The sequence below is a fragment of the Triticum urartu genome, chromosome 1 (genome assembly GCF_003073215.2).
Source record: "Triticum urartu cultivar G1812 chromosome 1, Tu2.1, whole genome shotgun sequence".
NCBI classification, from domain to species: Eukaryota; Viridiplantae; Streptophyta; class Magnoliopsida; order Poales; family Poaceae; genus Triticum; species Triticum urartu.
The window spans coordinates 18450870-18477428 of NC_053022.1; the positions used below are offsets into that span (position 1 = coordinate 18450870).

General features: G+C 43.5%; 3 protein-coding genes and 1 pseudogene across 4 annotated transcripts; 3 read left to right on the forward strand and 1 right to left on the reverse strand.

Moving 5' to 3' along the window:
• The first annotated feature begins 2236 nt into the window (after positions 1–2236).
• Positions 2237–4653, forward strand: LOC125543395 (disease resistance protein Pik-2-like). 2 transcript variants are annotated; one of them, XM_048706726.1, is made up of 7 exons: positions 2238–2440; positions 2548–2683; positions 2794–2833; positions 2925–3106; positions 3229–3394; positions 3490–3622; positions 3721–4653. In XM_048706726.1, exon 7 carries the CDS (start codon positions 3751–3753, stop codon positions 4579–4581), a length of 831 nt encoding a protein of 276 aa, XP_048562683.1. In that variant the 5' UTR covers positions 2238–2440; positions 2548–2683; positions 2794–2833; positions 2925–3106; positions 3229–3394; positions 3490–3622; positions 3721–3750; the 3' UTR covers positions 4582–4653. The 2 variants fall into 2 exon arrangements, with proteins under 2 accessions (XP_048562689.1, XP_048562683.1); XM_048706732.1 differs by lacking the exon at positions 3490–3622 and having other exon boundaries at positions 2237–2440.
• A 3551-nt stretch (positions 4654–8204) lies between these two features.
• LOC125532570 lies at positions 8205–9909 on the forward strand. The gene is made up of 3 exons (XM_048696586.1): positions 8205–8472; positions 8586–8673; positions 9570–9909. Exons 1-3 carry the CDS (start codon positions 8205–8207, stop codon positions 9571–9573), a joined length of 360 nt encoding a protein of 119 aa, XP_048552543.1. The 3' UTR covers positions 9574–9909.
• A 1523-nt stretch (positions 9910–11432) lies between these two features.
• LOC125532572 lies at positions 11433–16671 on the reverse strand (annotated as a pseudogene).
• Positions 16672–19957: 3286 nt separating this feature from the next.
• LOC125543386 (disease resistance protein PIK6-NP-like) lies at positions 19958–25872 on the forward strand. The gene is made up of 5 exons (XM_048706713.1): positions 19958–20123; positions 20199–21082; positions 22192–24197; positions 24342–24466; positions 25550–25872. Exons 2-4 carry the CDS (start codon positions 20271–20273, stop codon positions 24413–24415), a joined length of 2892 nt encoding a protein of 963 aa, XP_048562670.1. The 5' UTR covers positions 19958–20123; positions 20199–20270; the 3' UTR covers positions 24416–24466; positions 25550–25872.
• The last annotated feature ends 687 nt before the right edge of the window (positions 25873–26559 follow it).

Below are 26559 nucleotides of genomic sequence, written 5' to 3' on the forward strand. Positions count from 1 at the left end.
GGTGTGGCGAGGTGTGTAGTTAGAGGAGTGTTTACATAAATGATGGCCGTAGCAAAATTTAGATTACTACCAAGAAAATGTAGTCTCCATGCAATTTTAGGTCTTCTATTAAAGCCGTTTTGGGGCTAAAAAATCTAAAATTTCAGTTTTCCGATATTGGACACATTTCTTTGGTCTGCTGTTGAAGTTGCTCTTAGCGTAGTGGAATATGAGTATATCTTTGTAAGTTTACTCTATGAAGTTATCTCAGTGTCCATGAAAATATATTCGAGGCGATGGACTAGTCAAGAGTAATTTCATATTCTGAATGCAAAACGCATGTAGTAAGAGAATATTAGTGACCGGTGAAAATTCGTTGGGAAAGGTTGATTGGTGAAGAGTTGGGACTAATGAAGGTTTAATCACATTTATCAGTTAATGAAACTGAAAGGTTGATTGGTGAAGAGTTGTTAATCACATTTATCAGTTAATGAAACTATAGTAACTAATTAGCTTTGTTAAAATAATCCGAGGCACTCCATCGATCTATCGAGGACCAAGCAATCACACAAGTACGACACCGAGATTTGTTAACGAGGTTCACCATCATGGCTACATCCCCGGGGCATGACTACGGGCGCTCCTCCCCATGACACCGCTACAATACCGCACCCCGGCCGCCCGGGCGCAGGCACACGCCGCAGGCTCTCCCGCGTGCTCGTGCTATTATGTTGGCATAGGTTACATCATGTGTCTACCCCCGCTATATATGAGAGGCCTAGGATACAAGTGTCCTACTTGGACACGACTCCATATCCTATCTACACACAGTCCAAATCCAAGTCCAACTGTAACCCTATCTTGTACAATAATATTCGACACAACTCTCACAAGCTTTCCTCTTTGTAACTGGAAATAAATTGAGCCCCTCGGTCTAGTTTGTATATTTCGGTTTGGTAGAGAGTATTCATTGCTTTTGTACTGCATAGGAGTACTTTACCATCTGCCAAATGTCTTATGGAGGAGAGAGGGGTAGATGCAAGTCTGGCAGGTGACTCACCAACTCAACTGGCAGGGGTAAGGGCATCTCAAACGACATTAGTCACACATACAAACCCAAAATCTCCGCCAGGCGCAGGCCATACAACACTATGCCTTAAACAAGGTGGACTCCGAGCCATTTTACAACTGAAAAGACCACTAATAAAACCGGGCATGAAAACCGGGTGGTCTGAATAACTCTTACCTTCTTACCTCACATGAAAACCGGGCGAGGGGGGGGGGGGGGGGGGGGTAAGAGAGAGCATGTTAAAATAATATCGTACTCCTTCATGCTAGAGGTGAGGTTGATGACCCCCCTCCCCCTCAACGCCGGAGCCGCAAACCTCATCATTGTTGGTTGCTTGCTTGAACCCGTCGAAGCCACCAACGTGTGTCACTTTTGCATAATTGACGTGCATCTCCGCCTCCTCGTCCTCATGAGCCTTGAGCACCGCCTGATTGTCGTGGATGATTTCCTGGTCCTTGAGAATCGCAACAACGACTGCGTCATCGATGTGATCTTCCTCGCCCTCATAGTAGAGCCCTCCCCATCAAAGGTGGGGGTGCGGCCGGACTTCAATTTGGGTAGACAGATAGCCGATGTAAATGCGATGGCGGTTCATGAGTCGGCCAGGGTTTTAGGTGGCACTGATGTGATGCAGTCCGGCGTAGCTGACCTCTGGACCCTCCCCCACGCCCCCCCCCCCCCCCCCCCCCCCCCCCCACCCTCCTCAATTTGGGGCCACCTTGGGGATTTCAGACGTTCGGATCAGTCCGTCCAAAATGGATATCTGTGTTGGAAGACTAAAAATGCCCGGACTATCCCATGTGAACATATATGGGCGATTTAGTGAGCCACGTTGCTGATGCATTGCCCTTAATGCAGTGAACCATGTGTTGTCTCCCCTAAATGGCCCTTTGTAAACTTATTTGTTTCACTGGCCTCTTCGAAAACTTTTTTTTGAAATCTGGCCTTAGATATCAATGCTAAACCATTTGATGTTTGGTCTAGCATCACTACATGTAATATATTTTTTTAAAGAAGGATAACCCCGGTTTAGCATAACTTCAAGCTGTCAAATGTGAGGATTCGTTTTTGTAGGATTGTGCTTAGATTTTAAAAGGGCCATTTAAGGAGAATATGCACATCAGCCTTTGCTCTGTATCCCCTCCCTCAAGTACTACTCGAAGAACGTGCCGACTGAGTAGAGTAGTAATTTTCTATCTCCATTGACTGTCGTGCTGGTCTTCCACTGAGTGCTTCTTGTCTCCACTGAGTACTCCTTCCTCTCCTCATTCTCATCTCAGTCCTCTCCTCCATTGCGCTCCCTGGAATAAGATCCATCCGCCCTTGTTGCTGATCTCCTCCTCCGCCCTCGCTCCTGCCAACTGACTGCCACAGACCGTGGACAATGCTTGGGTATATTTCCTGTCGATTTGTTTCTAGTTAAAGTAGCAATCCTTGGATCTAAAAGTTATTATTTCTCCTTCTTGAGATTCCGATCCATTTGTGTTGATTGAATCCAGGGTGGGATCGTGGGGCTCTGTATCTATCTAGTACAGAGTACTACTGTACTTCCTCTGCTCCTCGGCTCCGCTTCCTATCAGTCTCCTCCATTGTGCTGCCGTTGATGATCTTATCCAACCTACATGGACATTTGGGGTATGTTTCTTGTCGATTTGTTTCTAGTAAAGTAGCAATGTTCGGATCTTAAATGTTATTGCTTCTCCTGCTTGACGATTTTCTCATCGATTTGCATTGGTTGAATCCAGGGCACCGTGCATCGAAGGCACTGACCCGGCTAGCGGCCTGGTAAAAATTTCCCTTCCATCTTTCTTGCTATTCTCCTCTTATTAATCTGTTGATTTGCTAGATTGTAAGTTCTTATTACTTATTCTTCCAGATCGAGTGAAGCGACCTCGCTGCCGTCCTATGTTCTACTCTGTCCTGCTCTGCCGTTGAAGCGTCAACGGTGATGGCCATCCGGTGTTGATGCCACCGCTGTATTCTGCTCCGCCCTGCTCTGCCGATGAAGCATCAACGGTGACGCCGCCGCTGTGTTCTGCTCTGCCGTGAAGAGCAAAGGTGGGCTTGGATTGGATGGATCTTGCAGTTTGGATTGGCAACCCAGTTCTAGAGCTGGCTGAAATTAAAGTGTCATACAATTTAGATTGGATTACAGCTCCCCACATTCATCTATTTTTCAGGTCATTATTCAGAGCACCATGCATCGAATCCACTGACCCGGCGCCCACCGAGTGAAGCGTTTAATCGAGTGGTGCCCAGTCGCCGCTTCCGCTTTGTTGTCCCCACAGCGCGACCATCCGACGAAGACGCCGCCGTTGTGTTCTGCTCTCCTGTGAAGCACCAAAGGTGGGCTTGGTCCAGATCCCTACATTCATCGATTTCGCCAACTCAGTTCTACAGCTTGGATTGTGTTACAGATCCCTAAATTCATCGATTTGCAGGTTTCCAGTTGATTGCTCCGGAGAGCTCTGATGGATATTGTCACGGGTGCCATTGCCAAGCTGATCCCCAAGCTGGGAGAACTGCTTGTGGGGGAGTACAAGCTGTCTTCAGCTCTGCCGCGAAGCACCAAAGGTGGGCTTGGTCCAGATCCCCACATCGATTTGGCTTGTCAACTCAGTTCCACCAGAGCTTGGATTGTGTTACAGATCCCTATATTCATCGATTTGCAGGTTTCCAGCTGATTGATCCAGAGAGCTCTGATGAATATTGTCACGGGGGCCATGGGCAGCCTGATCCCCAAGTTGGGAGAGCTGCTCGTGGAGGAGTACAAGCTGCACAAGCACGTTAGAAAAGATGTCGAGTTCCTCACGAAGGAGCTTGAGAGCATGCATGCTGCCCTCATCAAGGTTGGCGAGGTACCGCCGGACCAGCTTGACAGGCAAGTCAAGCTATGGGCCAACGAGGTCAGAGAGCTCTCCTACAACATGGAGGATGTCGTCGACAAGTTCATCGTACGGGTCCATGGCGTTGAGCCCGACGACAACACCAACGGATTCAAGGGGCTCATGAAGAGGACCACCAAGTTGTTGAAGAAGGTCGTAGATAAGCATGGGATAGCTCACGCGATCAAGGACATCAAGAAGGAACTCCAGGAGGTGGCTGCTAGGCGTGACAGGAACAAGTTCGATGGTATTGCTTCTACTCCTAGTGAAGCAATCGATCCTCGTCTCCGTGCTCTGTACATAGAAGCGGCAGAGCTAGTTGGCATCTATGGGAAGAGGGATCAGGGGCTCATGAGTTTGCTCTCCTTGGAGGGCGATGATGCCTCTACCAAGAAACTGAAGAAGGTCTCCATTGTTGGATTTGGAGGGTTGGGCAAGACCACTCTTGCCAAAGCAGTGTACGAGAAGATTAAAGGTGATTTCGATTGTCGGGCATTTGTTCCGGTCGGTCAGAACCCTGACATGAAGAAGGTTTTAAGGGATATCCTCATTGATCTCGGCAACCCTCACTCAGATCTTGCGATGCTGGATGCCAATCAGCTTACAAAAAAGATTGGTCGAATAACAAGTTCTCGTATATCTATCTGACACTACCGGCTACATATATACAATAATTATCTCTTACAAATATAATCATACGGACTCAGGGTCCACATAGAATTCTCCGTTTTCAGGGATCACGTGGTCAAGAAAGAATGCCGCCAATTCCTCTTGAATTCCTCGCATGCGAGCTGGTGCTAGGAGTTCATCCCGCTTCCGAAACATCTAATTTAAAGAAGGGGGTCAATACATATATATATATGAATGAATGAAACTCAACACAAATGATGGTAATAAAATAAAATTGTGAATGTTGTTATTTACGTACTTTATATTGTTCTTCAGTGTAGCCCCGCTCACAGGTCGTGTGGCGGATGGACTCGCAAACATAGTATCCACAGAAATCATTCCCTTGTTCCTGCCACAACCACTTTACAAGAAATAGAGGTTAATCAAACTGATAAGCAAGAATGCCAAATGGTATTGATGAAACTAGCGCTTGAATGACTAGTAGATGCGCTTAAAATGCTACTATAGTACTTACTTTCGGGTGTCTAAATTGCAGCTCCTTCGGCAGTCCCGGAGCTTTTCTGGTGAATTTTCTCCAAACCCTGCCGGAGAAAGAAAACAATTACTTGGTATATCAGGAAATGAACAAAGTTGCTGATATGGTGGATAATGATCGATTTAACTTACTTCTCGAGTATTGAGTCATGTCTGCATAGTCCTGGGAATCTTTTCGTCTTAAGTCTAAGACGGTTACTAGTCCCTGCTCAAGCTTAATATGTAGGAGAATATAGTGGAAACTGCACACGCATGCATAACTCATCAATTACATTACTATAACCTTGACTAATATATAAGGGAAACCGAATACGCACAAGACAGTAACACTCACTTGAAGTTGTAAGGAAAGAGTATTATATCTTTGTTTTGATTTATTACCAACGATCGTAGCAAGTTGGCCTCGGTATCTGCGGCATGCAATTTAACCTGAGTTGCATCTATGAGATATGTGTTAATGAACCCAATATCACCGACTTGTCTTTTCTTCAATTCGGCGATCTTCAATCTGCATAATATAGTGAGGATGATTATAAATACATGCAATGAAAGAGCTAAGCTATATAGAGAAACTTAATGACAGAAGTAGTACTACTTACAGACAGTAGCAGGCGACCGTTGTTTTATCGAGGGCCAATTGATTGAAAAACTGATAGAACTCCTCAAATGGAACAGGCAACAGATCAATTCCAACGAGGTCATGCTCCTTTTTAACTTTCACATACAAAGTACTCCTCCCCCAGAGTCTCTGCAGATTTTCAAGTACCAATCATGCAATCTTCGCATCATCGTTGATAGAGATCTTTCATCTTTGACGAGAGGCTTCCCGTGACCCTTTCCAAAGATTACGTAGTGTAAATCATTGACCATAGCAAGCACGTGATCACCGGTGCGCATGGCGGGCTTCTTCCGGTGATCTGCCTCGCCTTTGAAATGCTTGCCTTTCTTTCGACATTGATGGTTGGTCGGAAGAAATCGACGATGGCCCAGGTACACATTCTTCCTGCATTTGTCCAGGTATATACTTTCAGTGTCATCTAAAAAGTGCGTGCATGCATGGTATTCTTTGTTTGTCTGTCCTGAAAGGTTACTGAGAGCGGGCCAGTTGTTGATGGTCACGAACAACAACGCCTTAAGGTTAAATTCCTCCTGTCTGTGCTCATCCCACGTACGTACACCGTTTCCATTCCACAGCTGTAAAAGTTCTTCAACTAATGGCCTTAGGTACACATCAATTTCGTTGCCGGGTTGCTTAGGGCCTTGGAGAACTGGCATCATAATGAACTTCCGCTTCATGCACATCCAAGGAGGAAGGTTATACATACATAGAGTCATGGGCCAGGTGCTGTGATTGCTGCTCTGCTCCTCGAAAGGATTAATGCCATCCGCGCTTAAAGCAAACCATACATTCCTTGGGTCCTTTGCAAACTCATCCCAGTACTTTCTCTCGATTTTTCTCCACTGCGACCCGTCAGCGAGTGCTCTCAACTTCCATCTTTCTTTCGGTTCTCACTGTGCCATCGCATCAACTTGGCATGCTCTTCGTTTCTGAACAGACGTTTCAACCGTGGTATTATAGGAGCATACCACATCACCTTCGCAGTAACCCTCTTCCTGAGGGGCTCGCCGTCAACATCACCAGGGTCATCTCGTCTGATCTTATACCGCAACGCACCGCATACCGGGCATGCGTTCAGATCCTTGTATGCACCGCGGTAGAGGATGCAGTCATTAGGGCATGCATGTATCTTCTCCACCTCCAATCCTAGAGGGCATACGACCTTCTTTGTTGTGTATGTACTGTCGGGCAATTCGTTATCCTTTGGAAGCTTCTTCTTCAATATTTTCAGTAGCTTCTCAAATCCTTTGTCAGCCACAGCATTCTCTGCCTTCCACTTCAGCAATTCCAGTACGGTACCAAGCTTTGTGTTGCCATCTTCGCAATTGGGGTATAACCCTTTTTTGTGATCCTCTAACATGCGATCGAACTTCAGCTTCTCCTTTTGACTAATGCATTGCGTCCTTGCATCGACAATGACCCGGCGGAGATCATCATCATCGGGCACATCGTCTGGTTCCTCTTGATCTTCAGCAGCTTCACCCATGGCAGCATCATTGGGCACATTGTCTGCTTCCTCTTGATCTTCACCAGCTCCCCCCGTTGCAGCATCACCGTATTCAGGGGGCACATAGTTGTCATCGTACTCTTCTTCTTCGCCGTCTTCCATCATAACCCCTATTTCTCCGTGCCTCGTCCATACATTATAGTGTGGCATGAAACCCTTGTAAAGCAGGTGGGAGTGAAGGATTTTCCGGTTAGAGTAAGACCTCGTATTCCCACATTCAGTGCATGGACAACACATAAAACCATTCTGCTTGTTTGCCTCAGCCGCATAGAGAAACTCATGCAAGCCCTTAATGTACTCGCGGGTGTGTATGTCACCGTACATCCATTGCCAGTTCATCTGCGTGCATTATATATAATTAAGTGTCCAAATTAATAGAAGTTCATCATCACATTAAAACCAAAGTGCATACATAGTTCTCATCTAACAACATATAGCTCTCCAGAGCATCTAATTAATTAAACCATACATTGAAACTATGTAAAACATTTCAATGCGAAAACAAATGCGATCATAATCGCAACCAAGGTAACAATTAATCCAACGGCATAATGATACCAAGCCTCGGTATGAATGGCATATTTTCTAATCTTTCTAATCTTCAAGCGCATTGCATCCATCTTGATCTTGTGATCATCGACGACATCCGCAACATGCAACTCCAATATCATCTTCTCCTCCTCAATTTTTTTATTTTTTCCTTCAACAAATTGTTTTCTTCTTCAACTAAATTTAACCTCTCGACAATAGGGTCGGTTGGCATTTCCGATTCACATACATCCTAGATAAATAAAATCTATGTCACGTTGGTCGGCATAATTTTCATAAACAATAAATGAACCAATAGTTATAAAGATAATATACATACCAAATCGGAATCATAGACAGGACGAGGGCCGACGGGGGCGGATACCAAAACCATCGCACTATATAAGATGCAATAAAAAATGTAAGAAAATGATACAAGTAAGAAAATAATAAATGTTCGAATCAGGAGCTTTGCCGAGGGCGGAAGCAGTTTGGTTCAGTCTTGGCGTGCGGGTGGCGAAAGAGGATGGTAACCGTGGTTTCAACTTTGGCCTGCAAGGCAACCTGCTCTCCCTTCGGCACTCTGTCAGGGTTTTATTGTATTGTGATGGAGCGAGGGTTGGGGAGGCAAAGGAAGCGGAGGCTGCGGTGAGGCACGCCCTCGACGCCCATCCCAACCATCCCAGGATTTATATTGATATGATCCCGCGTATAGCAGAAGGTACTCACGCTGGACCTAACTAATTACTTGTGCACTTACGTATGCGTTTTTTTCTAAATGACGGACTGACCTTATTACTTTCTGCATTGATTCTGATCTCTGAATCTACCAAGATGCTCATGATGACGATTTGTGTGAGGACGAGGAGGAGAACAGATTTCTGACGCAGAGCGACTCACATTACATCAGATCTGCTCTCAGGTATGTAGCAGATATTTGCCTGTTATCTTTTCCATCTTTCTCCATCATCTAGAGCTCAGCTTGTCGTCCTATTGATCAACTATGCTATAACGGCTGTATGGAAATTAGAAACAGATTAATGTATTTACAAAAATTGCTAGACATAAGTATCTGATCAGAAAACTGAACTTGGCAGTGTAGTGTGAAACTTGCCCGATCTCTTTTCTGGCAAGGGCTGATGAAATATAAGAATTATCTTATGCAAATTTGTAGAAGGATAGTTAGTAAAGGGGAACTGGGGATAGAACTAGATTTTGGGAAGATTTATGGACAGGGGGTGCTGTTTTAGGTGACCAGTAGTCCAGGTTATACAACTTATCAATATATAAGCATAGCTCTGTAGCTAGAATGCTACACGCTAATTTCACTGCTCTAAAATTTAGAGGGGGTCTGTATGGTGGAACTTCTCAGCTATCACATCGATTTCTTGCTGATCGTGAAGGTTTTAGTCTCGAGGAATGAGCAAGATTCATGTAGATGATCCCATAAAAAAGGTTAATGTAAATGGCTTTTACAGAAGAATGTTGTGGTTAGCATTCAGCACTATTTCTGTTGATTCAGAAATGAGCAAGATCATAGTATTTTTGTGGTTAGCATTCAGAAATAGTATCAGCAAAGTTAATCTGAATCATCGAGGTAGTGTGGTATAGGAAAGTGTCTTTTTTGCAGTAGAAAAGAGCTACTGAATCATATATTCCTTATAGTCCTGTTAGCATGGAGGGACTTTGTGCTTTGGGTGATGAATTTCAAGGTATATGTGGAAACTGAGGAATGATAATTGCTTGAAAAATATTTTTCGTATCGATATTAGATGTTTTATTGGTCTATCTTACAGAGAAGAATTGCACGATATGCAGGTAGCAGGGGCGCGGGACGGTGGGGTTACTGCTGGTGGCATCAGAGATGAATGTTTCACAAACATTTTGGGTGGGCGCTGGCCGTGCAAAGGTTTCAAATTTTGCTGGAAGTTGTGTGATGAACTTCTTTTAAATGGCAGTCACTTGCAGATTGCTTGGTTTTGTAATGAATAAGTAAGGGTGTTGGGGTGAATTGGTCCTTACAAGGATAGCTTTGCTTTGCTTTAGTTTTGCATGTTGTTACATGGGAGGGCTAGCCCATGACATGCTGGTGTTTTTTATTTTTAAGCTGAACCGGATAAACCTGAGGGTGTATTTTCAGTTTCGTGATGAATGACAATTGAGCTCTTTAATTGAAATAAAAACTGCAGTTTACTATTGGAACTGTTACATAAAAACTACTCCCTTCATCCGGAATTGCTAGAATTTACTAGTTTTACCATTTCAGCATGTATTGTCTAGAGACGTCCATTTCAGCGTCAAGTAACTCCGGACAGAGGTAGTAGTATTTACTACTTTAGCCAACATGTTTCTGTTACATACAAATGGGAAGTGTGCTTCCAACTACACGTACTATTTTTAAAGTGTGCTACCAACTAACAAGCATGTGTACCCTATGGCTGCAAATTACTTTCGTATGCTTGAAAGCGCTGTCTCAAAGCCAAATGAAGCCTAAATCCGATAGTGACAGAAAGGGCTATATATTTGTGCCGATTTAACTGGATCATTCTCCGTAGTTATTCATTTTCTTTATATGTATTCTAATGGTTTCAGCTCTAGCCTACACATAGTTAAATCAGAAGTGGTAAAAGTCGAATAAGAGAATCATTAGGGCCGACATGGGAAGAAGAGGACACGCGCGGTGCTGGCCTCCTAAGAGCAACTCCAACAGCTCCTGCAAAATCTTCCCGTAAAAGAGGTTTTATGGGAGGATCGTATAATTTATGGAAAGTTGTTTTTCTTCTATTTTTAGTTAAACAATGGCCTAGGACCCACATGTCATTGATATGTGTGACGGTGGCCCGTCATGGTGGCAGCGCGGCGAGGCGGTGGACCAGCAGGCACCGTCGATAGCGTGGTGAGGCGGTGGCCCGATGTGGAGGCGGTGGTGCACCGGCGAAACGGGGCGATCGCGCGAGCGCGGCGATGCATGGCGGCGGCGGCTCACGGGAGCGGAAGTGCGTGGCGGTGGCGACATATATCATCTGCTCTTTTAAAATCTATCTTTCAAAGATTCACTAAAAATCCTACTCTGCCCTAGAATTACCACTGTGCACAGCCAAACATATTAAGTGCATAAGAAATGTATATTAAATAGTTTATTAATGCCAAGATACATTTAAAAATTGTAGAACATTTTATCTGATATGCATAGCCTACACATGCTCTTACCATTTGAGCTACATCCAAATTTATTTGCAAGGCTTTAAAATCAAGCAATAAGCAGTAACTAGCATTACAGACGACACACTCCAATAAACAGTAACTAGCACAGAATACTTCAGATCCTACAGATATGAGTTATGCTTGGCTATAAATACCAAACACCATGAATCTTGGTGAGAGAAAAACTTGGCAAGAACATAAACTAACTCATGCATATCATCATCCTGGATTAGATTACAGACAGACACACTCCATTAATACACGAAACTGTTCAACAGTTCAGCAAAGCTGATACTAATAACTTCAGCTTAAACTGCAGAAAAGAGTTTTATCTTACAACAACAACAGCAAGCCATCATCATGGTTTGTTTGCTTCTATCGACACGAGACACACGACAGGATAACTAAAAAAGTAGTCGCAGCGGCTCTCAACTCGGACATTTTTACGACAGCTAACAACTCTTTCTCCCTTCTCTCTAGTGCTAAATTTGTACAGTGAGCAGAGTAACATGTTCAAACATACTCCACCCTCTTCCTCCTCTTTACAGCTTCGTCTCTCAGATTAGTCTTTGCTTCCTCAGCTACAGAATGTACACTCTCTCCAGTGCAACCAAGATTTGTATCTTATTCATGCCGGTACCATTACTAGTCGATCTTATAGGGTTTTCGGTTGTTGGGGGGAAACGCGAGCGCAAACCTAGCCACTATTAGCTGTACAACTGCATAGTCCCGCCTTCAGGCGGCGGTGCATGCTGGTTGAAGCCCCTGGCGCTTCTCTGCATCCACAAGAGTAAGACAGACATATGGTTATCATATGTAAGATCTTCATGCTGAATCTGTGTATATGTATGACAAAACATACCTCCAGCAGCAACTAGCTTCTCTACACGCGCGACTATGTGCTTCCCATAGGTGTACTTCTTCAGTGTGTTCAGGTGAGCTTTGATCCTTGTAAGGATCATCTCTCTCTGCTGGTCATCACAAGTCTCCAACACCTTCTGCACCACATAGTTTGCAAACTGATCTTTCATCATCACCTGCAAGGACATATGCATGTAGATCAGCAATGTTAACAAATATTTGGCATGTAGATTCTCTTGGGAGCTTGGTAAAAAATGCTGAAAGAACGCAGACCTCAAGAGGTTCACTTTCAGTAGTAGACTCAAGCATTTTACCAATCAATATCTGCCGCTCTACAGGGTTACCAAAAGCTAAGCACTTCTCAATGACATTTGAAGCAAACTTTTGCTGGCTCATTTGCCCAATTTGCCCAATTAACTTGTCAATGATAGCAGTTCTCTCATGTGGTTTTCCATGTTCCAGAACATGCTGTAGAAGTTCAGTGAGTCTTGTTAGAAATAAATTGTTGCGACAATGGGTACACAAGGTTTAAAATCTCATAATTAAGAGTGCATAGTCCAGATCTCAGTGTTTCATCAATAGCAAAACAGTAAGTAGTCCAGAAAAGCTCCAGATCCACTTGTTAGCATTTAATTATTAAACCTGCAGATGGTACTGCACAAAATAGAAGGCAGTCTGCCTACAGTTCATTGCAAGACGTTTCAAGAGAAAAGATGAACAAAGGCCTTATTTTAGTAAACAGTGAGAATATGTACACAAAAACTAACATGAAATTAATTTTCAAGCATTTGGTCAGTACAATAATTTTTTTTTTTGAACAATCAACGGGGGGCGATCGCCCACCTAAACATTTTTGTATTAATAATAGCAACGAAGCATTCCATGCATCACATAAACACCCCCCGAAATGCTAATGGGGGGAAGGGGGAGGGAGGGAGGGAGGGGGGTGCGTCAGCTACAAACATCCATGCGCCATTGACGCAAAGGCGCACAGTCTATGTGGGCGGGGGCCCGAACTATCCATAAGTGAAGATGCTCTTGGATCGAATGCCGCAAGTAAATATCCGAGGAATGGATGTTATCGAACACCATCCGGTTCCTGGACTTCCAGACCACCCAAAGGATGGAGCACATAGCCGTGCTGAGGAGAGGACTACTCCAAGAGGGGTGGTTGATAGAGAAGGCGCACCAAACATTTTCCACCATGCAATCAACAGGCAAGCGACGACGACCGAGGATACGCGCCCACATCAAGCGCAAACGGGGGCACTCGAAGAAGAGGTGACAGATCGTTTCCGACTGTCCTGGGAAGAAGGGGCAATCGTCATAGTCGAGGAACCTGATTCGACGTAGGAAGGCCCTCGTGCGGGTGTTGCCATGCCACAGGATCCAGGCGAACACCTTGACCTTGAGGGGCATGAAACCGTCCCAGTTGAAGCCATGCAGGGGGAGCCTGCAGCCAGAGCTTTTGATCATATGGTAAACCGCCCCCGTCTTGAACTGGAGACAACCCCCCCAAGAAAGGGTCCGCACGTCACTGGCCGCAGAGAACCATACGCGGTTAAGGGCAGACCAGAGTAGGTGGAGTTCCAACTCGGCAGTTCTAGATAGGCGGTCATGCACGGGAATTGCAGCAGGACCAAGCCGATCGAAGTCCCCCAGGGTCGCGCCGGTACGGAGACAATGGGAGTACGCGGCCGGGAGAGCGGCCGCCAGGGCCCCGAGCGAGGTCCAGTTGTCGTGCCAGATGGATGTGTCCATGCCGTCACCAATTTTCGTCGATGTCAAGGAGCGATAGAGGGGGACCAAGGAAGCGAATGCCGAGCGAGGTCAGTACAATAATTAAAGATAATACTGCACAAAATAGCCCAACTACGTTACACCACACAACAGTAAAGCAGCATAGAAGGTTGGACGAGTTCAAGGTACACAACAATGTTCAAAAAGATGTGCGTGGCACTGACCTGAACAACATAGTTACCATATTGATCTTGAGCCAGCAAGCAAACAGACTGGAGAATCTCATCCATCATTATCTGCTGTGTTGTGGGATCACCATAGTGCTCCAGCACCCTCTGGTAATTCACAATGATGTGATGAGCGAGGTAGATTGTGAAATTGATTGTGGACTTCAAAATGGATTTATTAGGAGGCAAGTTATGCAGTATTATCATACCTGTATAACCCGAGTACCCGACAGCCATAAGGATGAGCGGATAGCAGCACAACTTGACCATAAAATGTTGAGACAATGAACTGGATAACGTCCTGAGGGATGCACTCTATGCATTTCTGGATTACATGGTTACCATTTTGATCACGTACACAGCGCATGATATGTCCATCCAACTCAGCAACCATTTTAGTCTGCTGAGCTAAATCCACAACCTCTATGGCCTGCACATATATACCATCACATGACATAAGATGTCTTTACTCTTCCAGATATTTATGTATTTAGGTATATGTGCAAAAGGTTTATTATTTTGTAAGTATACATGGATATGCTTAAGCAGTCCAGTACCCATCTAATACTCCCTCCGATCCATAATGTAGTGCATATAGATTATTTTTTAAAGTCAAACCTCAGAAACTTTGACCAAGTTTATGGAGATAAATATTTATATTTAGAATTCCAAACATATATCATTAGATTCAACATAAAATCTATATGCACTACATTATGGAACGGAGGGAGTATATATTACATCCTATTGAATAACAGAGACGGATGCCGTGACAGCTTCACAAGTTAATTGGTATGCTAATGCCTTCTAAAATATCAGCTAACTTGTTTGCTCCAGAAATCATCATACTGTAAGTGTTAGTGGAAAGATGTGGCTTAGGTATCATACTATGAATTATTTTAATGATTGGTAGAAATGTATATGCAATCTCAACAAGCCATAGGGATATTTTCATGGTAGAGAAACCTCCCAATCTCAACAAGCCATAGGAATATTTTCATGGTATAGAAATATCGAAAAGATAGTGATTGTAAATGCTACTTTGCCCATGCAAAAAGTATAGAAATCACAAATTCCTACTTATGAGATAAAAATTAACTTCAATAGGATGTCCTATGTTCTCCTAGATAATATATGAGTCTCTGATAAGCACCTTCTGTATAACCCGACATCCATACATCTGAAGACTGAGAGCAAGGACACGTCCAATAAGCTGATCAGAGAGTTCCTTTATCTGAGTAGTGCTTCCATGCTCAAAAAACTAGACAAAAGGCAAACCATATGGTTAATTACCATATAATTATAGTCAAAGCCGCCACCTCAAACAAATTACTCTTTCATACCTTCTGAACAACATAATTTCCAAATACATCAGTCATCAATGTGAGAGCTTGAGGCATGATTTCTGAAAAAACCATGTCTTTCTCTTCAGTGCTGGCTGTTTCGAGCTTTTGCTGTATGAATCGGCTCCCATATTGATCGGCACTACAAATTATTCAATAGTTAGTAAACTAAATAAGCATACAAGAAGATATATATTTTACAGTTCTGCATACTTACAGTCATGAGTAAGAAATCAGCAGTAATTTATTAAGGGGGGGTCAGCACCCAGTGCAAAGCCGTGCAAACTGCAGAACAGACCTAGCCCCTTTTGAAACAAGTATTTAAGATAGGGAACGTCAATACAAACCACAACATTTTTAGTTTGTAGGATCTTGCTAGGTGCCATAATGCCTTATATGTCATACGCGCTACAAAGACATGTCTTACAATTTTCCTCATCTGTGTGCAGTATGTGTGTGTGCACTCATGTGCACACTTGAGAGGGACATAGAAGTGGTTGCTATACGTGTTTGCTAAAATGGAATGACCAAAACACTTTTCACTACCTGAGTGATCAGAACAAGCAGAAGATTACTGTGCTTTCTATTTGGTATTTGGCCTAAAGGCTATACGATGCGTATGCACGCAAAGGGGGTGCTCTTAATAGTTATCACTGGGCTGTAGTTAAAGAGAAATAAAAGAAACAATCTGTAAGGAAACACTACTCTTATTATTCCTCTTTTTTTACTCGGTTTATCCATATATATTTCTTCACGTATGCAATATAGGAGTTCATGCCTGCCTTGTTCCAGTAAAAATATAGCTCCGGCTATTAACTAGGAAGTAACACAACTGTATGATGTAATCGCGTGCTACAACTAACAAGTCATTACAGTTTGCATGCTGTTATGTCATACTAATGTTCACATATATATACTTAATGCAGAAGTGTACCTGAACTCAACGAAATGCCCAGCTATTTCAGAGAGCTCATAAGTTCTGCTTTTGTTGCTCTTGAATTCCTCCAGAAGCGAAGGCATCAGATTTCCTTCCATCTTTCCAACCAGGTCTGGATTCCACGAACCAAAAGAACCCCCAAATTTTCTCATGCCTGATGCAAAGCGCATGCTGCGTTCACCGTGCCTAAGTGGGCTACCAGATGCAACAGGTGAAGAGGGCAGAACAGGACTCGTCAAAGGGCTTCCAGCATAACCAAGGCCAAATCCAAGATTTCCATAGCAGCCGTGATTCTTCTGTGACTGAGGACCAATCTAATCCATGTAAGAGCTTCCTAGATGTCCACTGGCCATGAAAGGGTCATCATAGCTGGCTGCAACTTGGGCGGCAAGGTACTGAACATATAACGGATCGATAGGCATCTGCAGAGAAGATGCTCCAGTTGGACTTCCAACTCCATTGTAACCTAGGTAGCTGGATGCACCAGTTCTAGGCGAAGCATAGCCAGATAGAGTGGCCACCAGATAAAGTGCCTCGGGTTCACCAATAGCAGATCACCTTTTTTTGAAAAGGGGGTTCGCCCCGGCCTCTGCATCTGAACGATGCATACGGCCAATATTATTAAAAAGCAAAAGGTCCAACAATAGTCTTCAAGTCTCAAACAAAGAAATACAAAAAAAGGCTCACAAAGAGCTAAGCAATAAATATGAAGGCCACAACCGGCTGGCAAAAGATAGGAGCACTACATGCCTATCCTATTACATGACCGCCATCCAAACCGGTTGAAAATATCCCGTGCTACCATCTCCCATCGAGTAGACCCAGTAACCAAACGCTCCCTGGCGGCCTCCGTCGAAGTGAGTAGCGACCACATACGGATCAACGCAGTGGCTATCAACATAACCTGCAAAAAATGAATGTTTGTTGTTCTGTTAAAGACCAAATCATTTCTGCAGTTCCAGACTGGCCATAACAAAGCACATACTCCCATACGAATGTGTCTCGCTGTATCGGTATCTATCCCATCAAGCCACGTCCAAATAACGTATTGATAGAATTCGGTGGAGTAATGTTAAAGGTTATGTGAACTGACCGCCACATAATTTTTGCCAGAGGACAATCAAGAAAGAGGTGTTTGATTGATTCATGTTGGTCGCAGAAGCTACATCTTGTAAATCCTGTTCAATTGCGTTTTGCCAAATTATCCTTTGTTAAAATAACTTGTTTATGCACAAACCACATAAACACTTTGATTTTCAAAGGTACTTTAACTTTCCAAACATGTTTCGATTTAGGAATCACGCTAGTATTAATAACATCCAAATACATAGATTTAACCGAGAACTCTCCATTCTTAGTTAGTTTCCAGCACACTTGATCGGGTTGTTGAGACAACTGAATATCCATCAATCTTCTCACAAGATTGAGCTAGGCCTCCCAACGGTTTCCCACTAGAGTCCTCCGAAATTGAATATTGAGTGGAGTGGATTGTAGTACTGTTGCAACGTAAGCATCTTTACGCTGAACAATGCTATACAACGAAGGATATTGGAGTGCGAGGGGCGTCTCCCCCAGCCATGTATCCTCCCAGAACCTCATAGCAGTACCGAGAATAGCAGATCACCTACGACAAGAAAGGCAACAACTCTTTCGGAATAGCTCACCTCTCCGTTAAGTTTTCTTGCGTTATTGGTCCATACTGAATGAGGCAAGGCAAAGAGAATCACGGAGAGCAACTAGTTAACGATCGCTCCTTGGGGATCCTCCCAATGATCACTTGGGGGCGGGCTGAGAGTGGTGCGCTCTCAGCCGCCACGTGTCGCGCTTTGAGTGTTTCCTTCGATTTTTTTCGCACGCGTTTTCAGCTTTTTAGACAGTTTTTTCCAGGTTATTTCGGCTTTTGGGATTTCCATCGGGCCTTCTTTGCTTTTGGAAGAGAAAAATTAAAAAAAAAATTATTTTTGCGCAAAAAACACCTTTTCCTTTTTTTTTGCTTCCGCGAGAGGCACGATTTTGCTTCCGCGCCGACTGGTGAATGCCGAGGTAATTGAAACCAGCATGGTCTGTTTGACAGCCACGAGCTAGCGGGGATTTCATGCAGTGTGTCTAGGAGAAACATTGATGGGTTAGACCGCGGGGCAGGCGTGACAAGCAATCGCCAAATGATTCGAATTTAAAAAAATATCAAAGAGACTAGTGTACTGTATTATGCATCAAAATTTCTTTAACTTCAAATTTTAAGTGGGGGTGGTAGGGTTGTAATGTGCCGAAGCAAAATATACGGGGAAATGATTCTAATCATCTGACTGATAACGACGCGCGTGTCCACCGCCTCCCTAGCCGCCAGATCTGATTTTAATCAGATGGCTCGGGAACAACGTATTGCATAGACTAAGTTTTGCAACTCAGTAGTTGTTGCAATTTCTCACACCGCAATAATGGGCGTGTTGCGGGATCTGGATCCCTCGCCTCCCGTGCTCCTCGCAAGCCCCCGTCAAGCCTAAGGCCCCCCACGCTGCTCAAATCACCGCCGCCAGCAAACACTCCAACGATGCCACCGACAAGCATGACTGTTGTTGCCAGCAAGCACGCCGACGAGGCCGTCGACAAGCACGATCAATCGGCCTTGTTCCTCCCAAGCTCCCGCTCAAACTGACACCTCCCCACGTTGCTCCGACCGCCGCCATCGGGGCTCATCGTCGGCAAGCACATCGACACTGTCACCCTGGAGGTGCACCGGCATCCATGGTTGTCGCCTCCTCGAGCTTCAATCGCAATAATAGTTCCTACAACATTATCTCTGTTGCATATATTTTCTACAACTTGCCTTTGTTGCAAAAAAATCTGCAAATGTTTCTGCAACATCATCTATGCTGCGAAATTATTTAGAAACACGATATCTTTTACAAATGTTTTTACAACACGAATTATGTTCTCAAATGTTTCTGCAACATGACTTATGTTGCAGAAATAGAGGATGACGCTCGGCCACTAGATTAAGCCTGATCGGACAGCTCGCAAGGCGGCAGATTTTTCTAAATGATCTACCGACCAACGTGTAGCATGCCCCAAATATATAAGTATTTGTTGTCCTATATATCTTTTTCCGTCGTCCTCTGCTTTACCCAAACGGCATCTTCTAGTGATTGTCACGACCATGCCGGCTGCAAAAGCAACGTGTTTTCTTTCTTTTGATCTCCACCCAACAGGAAGCATCTCAGCCTTTATCGAAAAAGGCTTTCGCCCCGCTTTATAAATAAAGCCACGACCAGAAATACAAACCCGGGCACAACATGCAACCCCCCACACACGACACACACCCAAGGCAAGATACAAGGGTGCCGATGCACGTGTTTTCTCTTTCATTGTAATGACGTCGTTAATCCCCTCACCAAAGGGATTGAAGGGGATTGGAGAGGTTTGAAGAGCATTTTGACTTGCAAGGGATTTAATCCCTTCCAATCATCCGCAAAAAAACCTAGCCTAACCGAACAAGCCAACAGTGTGTAAGCCGTTGAAACACCTTTGTCTTCCAAATGGCTTCACTTGCTGTCCTCCTGGGACATGTATGGAGTACCAGTTTTTCTATCAGTGTGGATGATTTTCTATCATGGAGCTTGCACCTGAAATTTTAATAGGTTTAGTAAAGGACTGGGGAGAGAGCTCAGTACGCAGGGCATATATGCTTTCTTTCTTTTCTTTTCTTTTTTGCGGGTGCATATATATGCTTTCCATGTGCATAGATAACGATGGTGCTTCTTCTTTCCTTCTCTGCAACCATGTTCGCACAGATTGCATCTTCTGTAGTGCTTGTCATGATCATGCCGGCCACCGAGCGATGCGCATTCCTTCTTTCCACACCCACACACCAAAAGCACTCCCTTTCGCCTTTACCACTCTTTGTACACTCACAATCACACGCATTTTCTTCCAGATCCAACGCAGCGACCTCCACACACACCAGCCTCCCCTGTCGTGCGCCACTGCTTCCTCTGCTCCACATCCTGTCCTGCAGCGGCCGTGTTCTGCTGTTCGCCTCCAGTAGGACCGAAGCATCAAGGTGAGTGAGCTCAAATTTAGAGTTAGTTCAGAGCTTCACACAACCTGGATCACAATTTACAGCTCCGATCTCCAGGTTGTTCCAGAGGTGGTGACGGTTGAGAAAGCTTGCTCCTACTCCTACTCATGGAGGGTGGTCACGGGTGCCATGGGTAGCCTGATCCCCAAGCTGGGCGAGCTGCTCGTGGATGAATACAACCTGCACAAGCGCGTCAGGAAAGATGTTGAGTTCCTCCAAAAGGAGCTTGCGAGCATGCACGCTGCGCTTATCAAGGTTGGCGAGGTGCCAAGGGACCAGCTCGACAGGCAAGTCAAGGTCTGGGCCGACGAGGTCAGAGAGCTCTCCTACAACATGGAGGATGTCGTCGACAAGTTCCTCGTACGCGTCGAAGGTATTCAGCAGCCTCACGATAACACTGGCAGATTCAAGGAGCTCAAGAGCAAGATGTTAGGCTTGTTCAAGATAGGCAAGAATCACCATCGGATAGCTGACGCCATCAAGGAAATCAAGGTGCAACTCCAGGAGGTGGCAGCTAGGCGTGACAGGAACAAGCTCGATGGTGTTGCTTCTAATCCTACGGAAGCAGTTGCAATTGATCCTCGTCTCCGTGCTCTGTACGCAGAAGCGACAGAGCTTGTTGGCATCTATGGAAAGAGGGATCAGGATCTCATGAGGCTGCTCTCCTTGGAGACCGACGACGATGCATCTAACAAAAGACTGAAAAAGGTCTCTATCGTTGGATTTGGTGGGTTGGGCAAGACCACTCTTGCCAGAGCAGTATACCACAAGATTAAAGGTGATTTTGATTGTTGGGCATTTGTCCCCGTAGGTCGAAACCCTGACATCAAGAAGGTTTTTAGAGATGTCCTCATTGATCTCGGCAAATCTCACTCAGATCTTGTGATACTGGATGCAAATCAGCTTATTAAAAAGCTTCATGAATTCCTAGAGAACAAGAGGTATGCATCACTTACAGCAAAAATGTAAACTACTCCCTCCGTTCCGAATTACTTGTCTTAGATTTGTCTAGATACGGATGTATCTAGCACTGAAATGAGTCTTGATACATTCGTATCTAGACAAATCCAAGACAAGTAATTCGGAACGGAGGGAGTATATGATATATATGTTTGTTTCCTATGCTAGCTGTACAAGTAATACTATAATAGTGTTTAAAAATATTGTACGTCACACGGAAGGGTTCAGAATAGTTTTTAAGCTCGCCTTTACTGACCTTATGCAGTTTGCACTAAACTGTAAACCTTATAGGTGCTCAATTTCAAGCCTAAGTACATATGTTTGATTCTTCCCTCCTTTATCGAAATAATTAGTAAGTACTTCTTGCTGCATTTGTTACAATGGCTGAAACTTATTGGCTTTGGTCCAAGAAATCCATCTAAACATTTTACGTTACACCAAAGTGAGTGCAATGACAACTGTAAGAAATATTACACCAAAAGGGCAAAAGGAAAGGAAGGAAAGAGTAAGATAAATGTTACAATTTTTTAATCAAACTTATTTCTATCTTTCTCTTCATTATCACACTATATGTTGTATATTGGATTCATGACCAAATAGCAAGTTAAATTGTCTCTTCACTAACTATCACATTATATTTTCCATGTATGCCTTTTTTTTAGAATCTTACTATCAGCAAAGTACAGACAAAAGGATAATGCTAACTATTTGAGTGGGTCTCCAAGAGGTTCATTAGCTGACATATATTAAATTGGTGGACCAATCTGTACTAGGGTCTTCCCAATATATCTACCTGACCATTTTAACTTATGTAGTTAATTATATTTTACGTATGGCCACTGATCCAACAATTTGCTAGTTGTGTTTTATTCCATCGAATCATAAATATTTATTCATTTTGTACATCATCTGATTGGAGGATCATAATGCATGCTTCGTGAGATCGGATTATCGAGTTTAAGATGCATGCTTGTTACAACTTGTTTCTGAATATACGCCCTTACAGATGTATAGTTGCACCAATATATTCATATGGCCATCAACTTTGTGATATGTGTAGACCTTACCCTGATACTCTAAGCTGATGTAGGTACCTCGTCATAATTGATGATGTATGGGATGAAAAATTGTGGAGCTACATCAACCTTGCTTTCTCTAACAGTAACAATCTAGGCAGTCGGCTAATCACCACAACCCGCAATTTCGATGTCTCCAAATCATGTTGGTCTTCGGCTGATGATTCAATTTATCATATGAAACCTCTTTCGACAGATGACTCCAGCAGGCTCTTCTATAAAAGAGTATTTGCCGATGAGAATGGATGTCCAAATGAATTTGAACAAGTGTCTAAAGATATTTTGAAGAAATGTGGTGGCGTACCACTAGCCATCATTACAATAGCTAGTGCTTTGGCTAGTGGCCAGGAGGTGAAACCAAAGACTGAATGGGATATTCTGCTCCAATCTCTTGCCTCTGGACTAACAGAAGATAACAGTTTAGAGGAGATGCGGAGAATACTATCTTTTAGCTATTACGATCTACCTTATCATCTGAGAACCTGTCTATTGTACCTATGTATATATCCAGAAGATAGCGAGATTGATAGAGATAGACTGATATGGAAGTGGGTGGCCGAAGGATTTGTCCACCATGGAAATCAAGGGACTAGCCTGTTTTTGCTCGGATTAAATTACTTCAACCAGCTCATTAATAGAAGTATGATCCAGCCAATATATGATCATCTAGGCCAGGTACATGCTTGCCGTGTACATGATATTGTTCTGGACCTTATCTGCTACTTGTCACATGAAGCCAAGTTTGTTAATCTATTGGATGGCACCGGGAATAGCATGTCTTCACAAAGTAATGTTCGTCGTTTGTCCCTTCAGAATAGAAATGAAGATCATCAAGAGAAGCCTCTCATAGATATCCTGAGTACATCTCGAGTGAGATCCATGACTATCTTTCCACCTGCTGTCATTATCATGCCGTCTCTTTCAAAATTTGAAGTTTTATGTGTACTTGATTTGTCTAAATGTAATATTGGGGAAAGTAGCATCCTGCAGCTTAACCTAAAGGACGTTGGACATTTAATTCACCTAAGGTACCTAGGTTTAGCAGATACCAATATTACGGAAGTCCCGGCTGAGATAGGAAACCTGCGGTTTTTGGAGGTGTTAGATCTTGGAGACAATTATCAGCTAGATGAATTGCCGTCCACCATTTGTAATCTGAGAAGATTAATCTACCTAAATGTTTCACCCAGTAAGGTGGTTCCAACTCCTGGTGTGTTGCAGAATCTGGCTTCCATTGAAGTTTTGAGGGGGATCTTGGTCCCTCTGAACATTATTGCGCAAGAGCTTGGCAACCTGGCAAGGCTGAGGGAGCTTGAGATTTGCTACAAGGATGGTAGTATGGATTTTTATGAAGGTTTTGTGAAGTCTCTATGCAATCTACATCACATCGAAAGCCTATGTATTGATTCCAATCCCAGAGAAACATCTTTGGAACTGATGGATCTCTTGGGAGAACGCTGGGTGCCTCCTGTACATCTCCGCAAATTTGTGTCATACATGCCCACGCAACTCTCTGCACTGCGAGGGTGGATAAAGAGAGACCTCTCGCATCTCTCGAACCTCTCTGAGTTAATACTCGTTCTAGTGAAGGAAGTGCAACAGGAGGACATGGAAATCATTGGGGGGTTGTTGTCCCTTCGCCGTCTCTGGATAGAGAGCACCCACCAAACACAACGGGTGCTAGTCATCGGTGCAGATGGGTTCCGCTGTATGGTATCCTTTGCTTTGGATTGTGGATCAATGGCGCAAATAGTGTTTGAACCAGGAGCTTTGCTGAGGGCGGAATCAGTTGTGTTCACTCTCGGCGTTCAGGTGGCAAAAGAGGATGGTAACTCTTGTTTCGACTTGGGCCTGCAGGGGAACCTGCTCTCCCTATGGCGGAGGGTCACGGTTTTTTTTTATTGTGGTGGAGCGAAGGTTGGGGAGGCCAGGGCAGCCCAGGCTGCGGTGAGGCACGCGCTCACCACCCATCCGAACCATCCGGAGATTATATTTTTTGCAAATCCGCGTATAGCAGAAGGTACTCATGCTGCCCACCACCCACCCACCCCCACCCCCCCCATTAATTACTCGTGCACGTACTCCTTGGGAGTACCTATCTATTTTCTCATGACCGCCTGACCTTTTTACTCTCTGCATGGATTTCATCTCTAAATCTCCCAAGGAGCTAATGATGACGATTTGTGTGAGGACGAGATGGATGATAAAAGTTTGTATCAGTGCCTGGTGGAGAATTGATTTTCTGATGCAGAGTATCTTACATTGCGTCAGATGTGCCCTGAGTCTCAGGTATGTAGTACGTATTTGCCTATTATGTTTTCCATCTTTCTCCATCGCCTTGAGTATCTCACATTAGTACGTATTTGCCTATTATGTTTTCCATCTTTCTCCATCGCCTTGAGTATCTCACATTCTACTGATCAACCATGCTCTACTGGCTATATGGAAATTAGAATCAGATTAAGGTATTTGCAAAAATGCTTAGGCATATGTCTCTAAGCAGAAAAGTGAACTTGACATAATGTAGTGTGGAACTTGCTCAAAAGTAAGTTTTGTCATGGGCTGACGAAAGCTAAGGATTATTTGAGTGCAATTTTGTCGAAGGACAGTTGGTAGTGGGCAGAGAAATAGATTTGAGAATATTGATTGATAAGAGGTGCTATTTTAATTAGGTGACAAGTACTCCACGTCATACAGTTTATCTTTATGTAAAGCATATCGCCGTAGCTAGAGTGCTGGAATTTAGATGGGATCTATTAGTTGTTGATTATGGCATCGATTACTTGCTGATTATGATGGTTTTAGTCTTGGGAATGAGCAAGATTCATGTATATGACCCCACAAAAAAAAAGATTCATGTAAATGGCTTTTAGAGAAGAATGGAGTATTTTCTGTGCGTCCTATGTTTATAGCTTTGAAAGCTCAACAAGTGAAATGGCCATAAAGAAAATTTTGGTATGTAAAAGTTCCGCTTAAGATTATAGTATTTTTGTGGTTAGCATTCGGAAATAGTATCAGCAGAGATAATGTGAATCATAGAGGTAGTGTGGTACAGGGAACTGTCTTTTTTGCAGTAGAAAAGAGTCAGTGGATTATATCTTCTGTAATTGTTTGGTTGCTTGTTATATTTGCTTTTTATTTTGATATAGTCCTGTCAGCATGGAGGGATTTTGTGATTGGGTGATGAATTTCAGGGGTAAAGATAGGAATCTGAATTTTGCTAGGGCGGCAGCTGTTATTTGGTCTATTTGGAAAACAAGCAATGATAATTGCTTGAAAAATATCTTCCTATGGATCCTAGCTGTGTGTAGGTTGCAAAGTTGCATATTGGATGTTTCTAGCTTACAGAGAAAAGAATTGCACAATGTGCAGGTAGCAGGGGCGCGGGGTTACTGCTGGTGGCATCGGAGATGCATGTTTCGCAAACGTTTTTGGTGGTCACCGGCCGTGCGAAGAATTGAAGATGGAAAAGTTTCAAGCTTCGCTGGAAGTTGTGTGATGTGGTTCTTTTAAATGGCAGCCGCTTGCAGAAAGAGATATTGCTTAGTTTTGTAATGAATAAGTAAGAGTGTTGTAGTGAATTGATCCTTACAAGGATAGCTTGCTTTGCTTCAGTTGAGGGCCATCGTTGCTGCTCTGTTCTGCTCTGTTTTTAGTTTCTAAGCTGAACCGGACAACCTTAAGGTATATTATCAGTTTCATGATGAATGAAATGGGGGGCTCCTTTTTTGGTAAAAAAATAGTTTTCCGGTAAATGGGGGGCCTCACCTGATCTCCTTATTTTGAATATAAAAACTGTGGCTTGCGGTTGGGATTTTTTACTTAAAAAAAGTATTTACTAGTTCAACCAACATGGTTCTGTTACATACAACTAGAAAGTGTGCTTCCAACTAACAGGTGTACTAGTATTTTATACAAATGCATGTGTACCCCATGGTAGCAAATTATTTTTGTATTTTCAAAAGCATCATTGCAAAGCCAAATGAAGCCTAAATCCGACAACGGAGAACAGGACAGGGCTATATATTTGTGCCGAATTAACCGGACCAATCTACGTAGTTTTTAAGTTTCTCTCTCTGTATGAAATGCAGGAACATCATGCTCTCAGACAAGGTTGGTTAATAAATCCCCTGCACAAAGGGTGGAATAAAAATATATACGTTTATGGCAATTAGAATAGGAACAGAAAAGTAGTACTTGGTTATAGTGTGCACGTTGCTACGCATAATTAACATGTTCTTTTATTTATTTGTATGTATACATGCATGCTTCATTTTTTGTGATTACTCACACAATTTCACCCTTCCTTTTTTCAGTCAACTTTGCTCCGTGCAGGAAGAATCAAGGGTGGACCTAGAACGAAAATGACTAATTGTTTGTAT

Excerpts from the sequence above, each read along its gene's own strand:
- LOC125543386 (XM_048706713.1), top strand. The coding sequence starts at position 20,271 with ATGGGTAGCCTGATCCCCAAGCTGGGCGAGCTGCTCGTGGATGAATAC. Across the intron at positions 21,083-22,191 it reads GAATTCCTAGAGAACAAGAG|GTACCTCGTCATAATTGATG; the intron begins GTATGCATCACT and ends AAGCTGATGTAG. Across the intron at positions 24,198-24,341 it reads AAATCCGCGTATAGCAGAAG|GAGCTAATGATGACGATTTG; the intron begins GTACTCATGCTG and ends AAATCTCCCAAG.
- LOC125543395 (XM_048706732.1), top strand. The coding sequence starts at position 3,751 with ATGAATATTGTCACGGGGGCCATGGGCAGCCTGATCCCCAAGTTGGGA.
- LOC125532570 (XM_048696586.1), top strand. The coding sequence starts at position 8,205 with ATGTTCGAATCAGGAGCTTTGCCGAGGGCGGAAGCAGTTTGGTTCAGT. Across the intron at positions 8,473-8,585 it reads GATCCCGCGTATAGCAGAAG|ATGCTCATGATGACGATTTG; the intron begins GTACTCACGCTG and ends GAATCTACCAAG.